The 11,306-nt window shown below is 38.1% G+C and overlaps 1 protein-coding gene across 1 annotated transcript; it reads left to right on the forward strand.

The window, feature by feature from the left end:
• The first annotated feature begins 1,575 nt into the window (after nt 1–1,575).
• On the forward strand, nt 1,576–10,689 carry mfsd9 (major facilitator superfamily domain containing 9). The gene is made up of 6 exons (XM_007255555.4): nt 1,576–1,753; nt 3,676–3,763; nt 6,221–6,264; nt 7,327–7,456; nt 7,579–7,788; nt 9,020–10,689. Exons 1-6 carry the CDS (start codon nt 1,670–1,672, stop codon nt 9,847–9,849), a joined length of 1,386 nt encoding a protein of 461 aa, XP_007255617.3. The 5' UTR covers nt 1,576–1,669; the 3' UTR covers nt 9,850–10,689.
• Nucleotides 10,690–11,306: the final 617 nt, after the last annotated feature.

The raw sequence follows: 11,306 nt of genomic DNA on the forward strand, positions 1-11,306 counted from the left end.
CCACCCACACAGCAGGAGCTAGACAGGTAGGGCTGCTTTCTCAGTCAAGGTCACGTGATTCAAAAACATTGGAAACCCACTGTTTTTTTTCTACTAAAGCATGAAATAAAGAAAGCTGTAGAGGATAATACTTCTAGTCTACATTTAGAAATTAATATTTATTTTTAATGATTTTGTCTGTTATTTATTCAGTATCTCAATCAATACATAAAAGCGGTAGCACATGCAGTTAATCTGAAAACTGTAACACATTTAATTTTTTTTAACACAAATTAATCACACAACAACATTGACAGAGTTGGTGATGCATTTTTATTATAGCAGTTTTATTTAGTGATATAACACAGCAGAGCTTAAGTTTGAGCTGAGTAAGAAGGTAGATTACATTTGAGCTGAAACGCTCTCTCTAACACAAACACACACACACACAAACGGCTGATGGCACATTTTCTATATTCAAGCCAGAGACTGTAAAAAAGATGGACGCCGTACCCATTCATTCAGTGAAAATGAAGCCAAAATCTTCCGCCATGTTGGAGATCCTGATACCCGAGTCTGCGCGGTAGAGACTAGAGGAGGGAGAAAGACTGTGGAGAGACAGCCTACTCATTTGAATAACCCCGCCCCTGAGTGCTGCCTCGCGGTCTCAGGCTGCAGAGCGGGGCGGAGCGGAGCTGACGGTCTGTTATTGGTCCCGCCCATAACCAGCTCTTTTACAATAACCACACCTTTTTTGAATAGAGCTAAATAACGTTTTAAAAACGAATTCTGTGGGGATATAAAAATTTGACAATATAAGCAGAGGTTACACTAGCTGTTGCATTTAAATAATGGAGGTAGAATTACAGTATATTAGAAGAAAACGTGATTGAAAGTTGTCTGTTTTGCCATTGAAACCTATGGGGATGGGTTGGGTTACACAGCTTTCTGCAACCGAACAGCAGGGGGCGCCCGACCTGTGGTGACTTCACTTTTGAGAGACGATGCTCTGTCTAGCTTTACACAGTCTATGATTCAAGCTGTAAAATGTGCAATATGGTTCTACACTAGTGTTGATTTTCTATATTAAACTCTCAGTTAAACTCAGTAATTTAGCGCCTTACAATATACTCATTTAAAACATCAAAACTACCCTGAGATATTTTAACACAGTAAAAAAGGATCTAATTTGCCAGGCGTAAATCACACTACACTATTATTTTTGTCCCTGTCCAAAAATAAAGTTATTACATACCAGCCTTTTAAAATGTAATCATGAGTTTTTACCCATTAGTGACAGCACTAATTTATTTAAAAATAATAAATAATAGATCACATGTGGCGCGTGTACTGCTGTACTGTAAAATCATAACACGGCGCAGGTTTCGGACAGTACCATTAGAGGACGTGGTTGTGTTGCAGAGTAATACTGAAGGGAATATCACGTTCCGCGTGTTAATATTTGATCTATTGTTCTGTTAAGGTGTGTTTCTTGGCTCAGACAGGCTCGGGTGTGTTGTGGGAGCGCAGTGGTGTGGTGCAGTGCGGGTTAACAGGCCCGCAGACCGCCGCTCTCCCCCCCCCTACTGTGTGCGGGATTTGGTGTGATCCGGGCGGTGACGCTGCCAGTGTTTGGAAATGAGAGCAGTCCGGAGCCGCTTCCGCGTAGGGTGATCTGAGCGGAGGGAGGATGAACAACTCAGCATGTAGTATTTACCACAAAGCAAGAACACACAGCAGGATTATAACATGTATCTACATAGTCGGGTTCATGGTGAGTAATTACACTTTCTTTATCAGAGGTTTTATTATTGGGAACTGATATCATTCATCTCGTATTTACCCACTAAAGGGCTTTTCTGTATCTAATCATCACTGTCTCTGCTTTAGTCCTGTCCTACAATGAGAGATAAACTGGTCTTTAGTGTAATTCAGTGGTTTACAGTTTCAGTACAGCCTCTGGAGGGCAGGCTATACTTCTACAGGTAGAGCTGCATTGTCGCTACATTTCCCTCAGTATTATCCCAGGTCCCGGGTCTTATCCCAGTTCCAACATTTATATGTATTTACTATTTCATACCCTCACTCTCACTCTCTCTCACACACACTCACTCTCTCAGTGCAGTCTGAAGCAGAAATGCTTCTACCCAGAAGAATTAAACTGTTTAGTTTAATGACACTGGTAGCAGTACGGTGTGACTTTAATCACGGCTGGTTTAATCCTGGGCGAGTTCTCAAAAATGTGGTTGAACAGGCTGCAGGGCTGTACTGCTGGTTTAAACTCCCTGTAACAGCCTAAGGTTACAATTCACTCTTAAAGACTAAACAAAAAAAACAAAAAAAAACATATAAAGTGCTATGGAACTGTTTTAATATTTTAAAATGATTTTCAAAATGGGATAATGGAGATTGTACATCTTTACATATAGAAGTTGCCAGAGTGAATCGTAGTAGCTACACAATTACATCTGTCAGAAACCTGTAAAGAGCTCTTTAATGTGGCAATGATTTTTTTTTATATATTTGACACTTTAAAATGTAAGGGAAACAGTAGCTTGGGCATCACTGTAAATTGTGCTGCTGTCTGTTTTAGAAATAAAATAAAACTGAAGTTGTTTTGTAAGTATTAAAAATCTTAATCGTAATATCGCAATATCTTCCAGTCCTAGATCTGTGTATCTGTCACACACTTTTAGTTTAGTTTCACTGCCATTACTAATACATAACCTTATTTATCCTAAAGTTAATTAATTAGGAATAATAGTTATTTAGTAATAAATGAATATTATTAAGTAAGGGAGGAATAATTAAGGAGTTTAAAGATTTAACTTTATTTTCTTGCAATTTCCAGCCATTAAACTCCTCTATTATGTCTAAAATATAGTATTTACAGTCAACATTCATTTGTTGTTTAGAACAGACAAACTGTACTTATGACTGCTAGAGTATTACTGAGTAGGGCCTCCTTTTTGATATCAAAACATCTTAATTCCTTTGTGGAATTAATCCCCCCATCGTGTTTTGATAGATACAGTTCCAGTGGCTGGGAAGACCCCTGAAGAACACTGAACTCATTATCATGCTGTTAGTAGCCATTAAGACAATTAGTAAATTGAGGTAATTTAGGGATGCACATGGTCAGCATTCAGTCTGGATTGCTAAAACAAGGCTGGTTGGGTTTATGGAATAATGTAAGCATCAAATTCTGACCCTACCGTCTGTGTATGTTAGTAGTAATTGATATTAATCTGACCAGGCTGCTTTATTCCAGTCTACTCGATTGAGCCAATATGATATCATCAAATGTGCTACTCTTAAAATCACTGAGATTACTCATTCCGATGCAAGATGTAAACAGAATGTGAAGCTGTCCCATATCTGTATGATTATATGCATTGCTCTGCTGTTGTATGGTTAACGTTATAGGTCACGTTAGGAATTGTAGGTGTACAGGTTTTCTTAATATAATGTTTGAGGAGAATATTTTTATCTGCATTGAGCTAAAAGAGCAGATGCAGGTGAAGGAAATGATAATTTACTGTTTATTGAACTGATTTACAAATGGGCTGTCTTTATGCTGTGAGTGTAGCTTGATGAAAGCATTGATTGTACAATAACATGCATATAGACAGCTGGTGGTTTGGAAAGAAAAATATGTTTATCCATGTTTATCAGCACTGTCTGATTTCTCCACAGGACCTGTTTGGGGTCAGTATGATCATTCCTCTGCTGAGTCATCACGTGAAGGCATTGGGAGCCAGCCCTACAGTTGCTGGGATAGTGGGTAAGACACCCTGACCTTAAAATCTCTGCATGAAAACAGTATGTAATAGAACACTATATGTCATTTAAGCACATCGTGCCCTCACTTAAATGTTATAATGTGATAGATTATCAACCCTAATCTGAGGTGTTTGTGCCTATGGTGCATAATACAAAATCATTTGTGTCTCGGTTCATGCTTAACTTGGGCTCCTCAGCTAAGTGTTATTTTTTTATGTCTTTCATAAGATTTCCATTGATTGTGGTCACAAGGTCTCAATTTCTGTAGTCAGTCCATCCTGAAATTACCTTAAAGGAGCATTCCTTTCAAAAGCCATAATTCAATATCTTCGTTCTCGCTGTATGGTTACTTTCTACGAATTTGACCTGTTTTACACACACAAACAAGTTAGCGCTGAGCTGGTGGTGATATAGTTCTTTAGGATTTAGGAACAAAAATGCAAAATTTTGTTTTTTATTGAACTAGAATAGATGACAATATGACATACACTCGTCAGGTATGTATTTAAAGATGTTAAACACATACAGTCAATATCTAGCTACCAATTTTAAACCCCAAAGCTATCAGATAACTGTACATTTTCACATACTGTAATTACAACTAATAAATTATACCCATCCAACTAATCAAGTGTTGTCACAAAGCAGCTTTAAAGAGATACAGGTCTAAAAGCCTTAGCCCTTTATGAGTAAACACCAAGGTGGTGGTGGTGGCAACAGTGGCAAAAAAACTCCCGCATACAGAGAGAAAGAAACCATGGGAGCAACCCATTCTCATTTAGTCGACCCAGAGAGCAAAATCAAATAACAAAACAAAAAAAAATGGACAGGGAGATAATGCAGAGCTCTGGCTAAAGTAGAAACAGGTTCTGAGTTCTGAGTGTGAGTAGGTGCTGGATATATGCTCAAAGTTAATGTTAAATCCAGACATGTAAACATCAGTATATACAGCTTTGGAGTGTGACAGATCAGATCAGTGCAGAGATCCAGAGCAGGACAGCAACTCAGTAGGGAAGCAAGTACTTAAAGTCTTTTTACCATAAGTTGTGATGTGGTAAATCATAAATCATGTGTGTCCACTTGTGCTGGGTGGTATGAGCAAAATGTATATCACAATATTTTTCAAGATTCTGATGGTTTCACAGTATATCACGGTATTTTTATTATTTTTTTATTAGTTTTGTATGACTGGGCTTTAATATTGGTCTGTGACTTATAATATATAATATAAAAAAACGAAAACTTTAAATAAAATTAATAAATTAATAAAGATTAATAAAGCTTTGATTACTATTGGGTTTATTTTGTCCCACAAAACTTCACACAGTATATGAAGAAATCAGACTGAAGAATGTAGACAATAGACCTTAAAAAAAGATACGTCAGCAACTTTAACACAGCTACCTTTTTAAAAGGAAATATTGTAAATAGTTGAAGCCATTAGAGGCATTCCAGTATTAAAATCAGCCACAATTCTCTTCTTTCTCCAGTTAACAAACACATTCAGTTCAGTGTGCATTAATATTATCCTTCAAGCTACAGTATTAATATATTTATAACAGAGCTATAGTTACTGCTCACCTTGTAACATCGAGTTTTAGGGAGTTTTTATCACTTGCTGAATAAATAATTTTTTTTATCAGGACCATTTCTGGGCTTGTCTGTGGAATATAGTGCTGTTCTCAGGCAGCATGGAGCGAGAGACGAGTGTTTAGGCTCTATAGAGCTAAGCTACCGTCAACTCCAGTGTGTTAGCTAGCTATGCTAACTGGCTAGCATAGCATTTATGAGAAAAAAGCATACCAGTTCTAATCTCCCCTATGGGGTACTGTATAAACCGATATACCACCCAGCACTAGTGTCCACAGAATGAATGTACCGATGAAAGGCTAAAAGTTAACACCAGCTGACCAGCCGTACCATCTCTTAAGCTAGCTAACCTACAGCATCACCACAAAAAAGGAATAAAAAACTAAAAGCAGCAATAAGAGGAAGAATATTTACACCAAAATATGCAATATCCTTTTTACAGCGCTAAAAACAAAGCTATGCTATGGTATGCACTCAGAGAAAATAGCACAGGCTGGACAGGCTGCTCTGAGTAATGGTGGTCATTAAATTACCAAACAAAAGTGTACTCCTTGTTTGTTCCAGAAATATTAGATTTAATGGTGCCTTTTTTATCTTATCTACTCTATGGCATTTCTTTCATCATTCATTATGACACATCACATGACCACAAGTTCACCACTAGAAAAACCTTTCTTTCTTTCTTTCTTTCTTTCTTTCTTTCTTTCTTTCTTTCTTTCCTTTTCCCCAAATTGGTGTGATGACTGTATATCTGATGCTACGTTGAGCTCTTCTACAACAGACTGTATGCCACTTAAAAAAACAAAAAACAAAGACCAAGCAAATGAATTTCAGTTAAATGTGTCTTTGTTTTACTTTCCTTTTGCAGGGTCCACTTATGGGGTTTTACAGCTTTTCTCCAGCACTATAGTCGTAAGTAATGTTATGTTACTGATTATTACAACCTGACAATTTACTGCACGGAAACACTGACATGCCAAATCTCAAGAGACTGGGACAAATAGTGTGTTCTATGACTTTTGCTATGTTCTATTAAGCTAAAGAATGCTGCATGCTTCTTGTATGTTTGCATGCACAATTCTAGTCAGACTTTTGGCATATAAGTATATTTTATCACTAACCTAAAGGGGATTAAACAGAAAAAAAAAAATCTAAAAAGTACTATACAGACATTTCATGTGCTCTGTAGTAACTTTATGTTCTCGTTAATTTTACACAAGGCCTCAAATTTGAGATTTTGATCACAAACCAAGACCGTTACTGTAAGGCACGCATCAGTGCAGATAAGTTCAGCAGTCCTCGGAAGCCTCCTCCCCGCTCTAAATTGGTTTAAAACTGCAGGGTCATGAGGAAAATTAAGAAGTGAAGGATGCGTTTGTTTTCTCTTGGATGCGGAGCGCGGGCAGGGAGGGGGAAAACAGCCGAAGCTCTGTGACACTCCTGAAGCCGACAGGCAGAACACAGCAAATTCAATTGGCCCCTGATTGCATTATGTCAGCATGTTTTGTATGTGTGTGTCTAGTGTAGTGTAGTGTGTGAATATGTGTGTCATATCTCACGTTAATGAACGCTGGTATTGGAGGCGCCTGCAGGCGCTGTTCCTAAGAACTCTGCTGTGGAATTTGTTGAACAGGATCATGTACACGATTACAGAGACAGCACGCGACTCAGGAAACGAGTTTCCTATTTAAGACCAGTTTAAGCAATTAGATCAGACCTCTTCACAAGATTACAAACACTTTACATTATCCTTCAGTATGCCGTGTTTAATGTACCATTTCCTGCCTGCCATATTTTACTAACAACACAGAGCCTTTGTTTCCTTTCGCATCCTCGAACCTGCTGTGAAACCAAGACTGAGATGTCTAATGCACGTTAGGGAGCACATGACAATTATCTTAAAAAATTATTAAAATTTAAAACAAAGCAACTGTATATCTGAAGTCATAATATCTCTCTGTGTACACTGTAAAGGGCAGCTGGAGCGATGTAGTGGGGAGGCGCTATTCCTTGCTGACATGCCTTCTGCTCAGTGCCTTTGGATATGGCCTTTTGGGCTTGTCAACTAGCATTGCCTTGTTTGTGTTGGCCCGAATACCAGTAGGTAAGTTATGGAGTGTTTACATTAAGACAATTTAAAACATCTCTATTTGAGGTGAATGTATAAAAAGTGTATTTCTTATTTCTTATTCGTATTTACGGAAATGCTTTGCTTGTTTTCCACAGGATTATTTAAACATTCCCTGTCCATCTGTCGAGCCCTCCTCTCAGATCTTGTGTCAGAGGCGGAGCGTCCCCTAGTGATGGGCCACTTTAATGCAGCTTCCAGTGTGGGATTCATTCTGGGTCCAGTGGTCGGAGGCTACCTCACTGAACATGAAGGAGGATTCTACTTGTCCTCATTTGTCTGTGCATCCATCTTCCTTCTTAATTCAGGTATGAGGAACATATTCATTTTTATTTCAGATATTAAATAACAACATTGGGAAATGCTAACATTATCTAACATTTTGTGTGATCTCCTAAACTTTTATAATGCCTGGCCATACTATCAGGCTGATATTTTAGCAGTTTAAGGCCTCAATTGCAAAAGGTCCTACATTTAAACTGGTTTCAAATAGTGATCTTCTCATATCATCCCATAGTGTAGGGATTGTTTATTCCAATCTAAACTCCTCCTCTATACTCTTTTTACAACACAAACACCAATTACTAAATAATAAATATGTTCAGTATTTCTGATGTTATATAGCAATATGCAGTATAGTGTGGAGGAACACCAACTCTTTCATATAAATCACAATGTTTATGTCATGCTGCGAAGAGAGTTAACCAGATAAAAACATATATAAAATAAATGTTGTCCTAAGCGCTATTATGAACAAACATTTTTAAGCTTAATCACAGTTTATTTGCTTAATTTAACATATGGGTAAAACATTTAATTGTGCTAAAGTAGTGCCATTTTCAGTATGTTAAATAAAAAAATTAATAGGAACTGTGCTCTAATTAACAATAATGCTCCCTTTGACTTTTGCATAAAATTGTCTTGATTGCCCTATCGGGACAAGATTAGTTTATCAGGGGAACGTCTGGGAAAAATATTTCACACTTCTACTCAGTGATAAAACTCTTGCATTAGGACTGCAATTGAAAAAACAGGAGGATCAGTGAGTTTTTTTGGCTTTCTCGGTCACATGACATAACATTAGTAGCACCCCTATTTCCACTCGCTGTTGTGAGTATAGCAAAAAACAGTAGGTAAATCAGACTGTAATTTACTCAGAGGACATCTGCGAAAAACACGCACATGGTCATTACGGATGGGAATAAAATCACAGAGGACCCCCCATAAAAGAGAAAATTACCCCAGGACCCCCTGAGAAATTAATCCCATCTGGGTAGGGCTTATGACTGTTTTTGATTTAAAGTCACATTTTTAGCCTAAAAGTGTGTGACTAATTTTAGATAACTTCTGTGCGTGTTTTTTGTTTATGGGGCCTTGTACAGTTTTAGCATCAGTTAGCATTTTACAAAAGTTTCGCTCTGACATTCTTTTCTCATTAATTTCTTATTCATGTTATTGTGTATTAATATGTTTTTATTATCTGAAAAAGCTATGGAAAATAAACGATTTTTACTCCGCCTGTCTTGTGCTCTTCCTCAGGTCTGGTCTGTATGATGCCATGGAGTGAGACTCTAAATCACCGTATAGATGCTAATAGCAATACTAACAGCAGCAAACCCTATGTTGGGCAGAATAACTCTTCCGTTGGAAACCACCATGGTCACTCCTCTTCCACCACAGCTCATGGTTCTGCTGGAGCTTCCTGCGGGGGCAGGTGGAAAACGGCTCTTCTCCGGCCTGCCTGGCGGCAGCTGACCTCCATGGTGGTGCGAATCCGGATGGTGGCCTCCTCGGACATGTGGGACGTGTTTCTGGTGCGTCTGTTGATGGCTGTATCCATAATGCTGTACTACAGTAACTTCTCCCTGGCTATGGAGGAGCGTTTTGATCTCAAGCCCAAAATCACCGGCTACTTGATCAGCTACAGCAGCATGCTGGGAGCCCTCGCTGGTTTTCTGGTGGGACCTGTTACGCATGTTTATGGCAACGACATGTCTGCTCTCCTTCTGCACTCGACCGTGCTCACATGCTTGCTGATCTTGTTGTATTCCACTGCGCCCAGTGTGTGGCAAGTAGTGCTCTCCTCCACCTTCTTCGCCATCTCTACCACCATTGGCCGCACTTGCATCACTGACCTGGAGCTGCAGCGAGGCGGTACCCAGGCCAGTGGGACCTTGATAGGGGCGGGCCAGTCAGTAACTGCAGTTGGGCGCATTCTGGCCCCACTGCTGTCTGGTCTGGCTCAGGAGTTCAGCCCCTGTGGGCCACCCAACCTGGGGGTAGTACTGGCCCTGCTGGCTGTTGGCTTGCTGCTTATCAGGACTCCAAAATGGAACAGCAAATCCAAAGAGAAGGAGAAGAACTCCTAATAGCGACAGCCAAAGGGTCAAAGACACACATAGGAAAAAATGGGCATTGCAACAAATTTAGCAGTGATTTGTGTCTGTCTGCAGATACAGTTTTTGAACTGTAATTATAACTTAAAGCTATGGTTATAGTCTAAGTACAATCTATCACAGATCTATCTAAGCCTATTTTCGTCTTGGAGCAATCACAGCAGTGAGTTTTAGTATTGTGAGACACTGACATGGTCACCTGCATGGTCATTCAGGAGGACCTGCCAGTCTACATGAAAATTCAAAAACAGATGCAGGAAAACACCAGCTTAATGTTCAAACAGCATGCCTAATGTACAAACATGCATTTCCAGTGCCACTACTGGATTCAATTAAAGAACAAATGTAGAATGTAGAATGTAGGTATCAGTCACTGGAATTACAGTTACCTTGTCCATAGAGATCTATGCATTACAGGGAAACATCACACGATGGACTGTTTTATAACCTCAGTGAGGCATTAATAGGACAAAATCACTATACATTATTATTATTATTATTATTATTATTATTATTATTGCACTTCCTAATAGGCTCTTCCATTTTTGTGTTTTTTTTTATACGCAGGTTGTTTTTTTAACAATATCAATATTAGCTGTGAAAGACTGGCGAACAATAATTCTGTTTTTTAGATTTTATAAAATTATTGCAGATAAATTTTTTTTGTATGTGGTAATTATATGTAATGGGATTTTCCAACCCCAACCCAAACATTAGGAATGTTCTTATAGCCCCTGAATGTATCGAACAGTTTTAATTAAATCATGAATTAAAAAAAGAGATATGAAAAAATAAAGCCATGATCTGAAACAAGCCTTGTGTTGGTGTATATGTTTGTTTGTTTTTTTCTTCAGAAAACACCTTAATCCTGTTGTTATGTTTGAGGTTTGAAGATCTAGGAAAAAGGTATTTTTTCAGTATGAAACTTTTTCTGCTTGCCTTAATTAGTGTAATCAACATATACGAATACAAATATGAAAATGGTTCATCTCATATATTTGCAACCATCTCCTGCAAAAACTAAAAATTGCAATGTTATGTTTCAATGTTATGTGAAACTAATGTGTTTTATATTTTGGTCTTTCAAAAGTAATTAATTAGTGAAACATTAAAAAAGTACTTTTTTATTAATAACAAGTGAATTATCCTTATAGAAACATTGCCCTGAGTATTGATTGATTGAATAATTAGTAATGGAGTTTTTTGGTTTCAGACATCTTTCGGGTGATTAAACCTGCACTGGGTCAAATTCACCCAGGGACTCCATTAATGTTCCTGACAAATAAACATAACAGGAGTGTTAAATTGCACTAAATGCAACACATGACCGGAAATTGCCATAGCCTTCCTGCCAAAAACAAAGGCAAGTAACAGAGCAAAAAAGTAAAGCAAAGGAATATTTGCAACACTGAATTATAGAAAACATTAAA

The sequence above is a fragment of the Astyanax mexicanus genome, chromosome 11, assembly GCF_023375975.1.
Source record: "Astyanax mexicanus isolate ESR-SI-001 chromosome 11, AstMex3_surface, whole genome shotgun sequence".
Lineage (NCBI taxonomy): Eukaryota > Metazoa > Chordata > Actinopteri > Characiformes > Acestrorhamphidae > Astyanax > Astyanax mexicanus.

Coding starts and splice junctions, on each gene's coding strand:
- mfsd9 (XM_007255555.4), top strand. CDS start 1,670: ATGAACAACTCAGCATGTAGTATTTACCACAAAGCAAGAACACACAGC. Junction 1,754..3,675: donor TCTACATAGTCGGGTTCATG/GTGAGTAATTAC, acceptor ATTTCTCCACAG/GACCTGTTTGGGGTCAGTAT. Junction 6,265..7,326: donor TTTTCTCCAGCACTATAGTC/GTAAGTAATGTT, acceptor TACACTGTAAAG/GGCAGCTGGAGCGATGTAGT.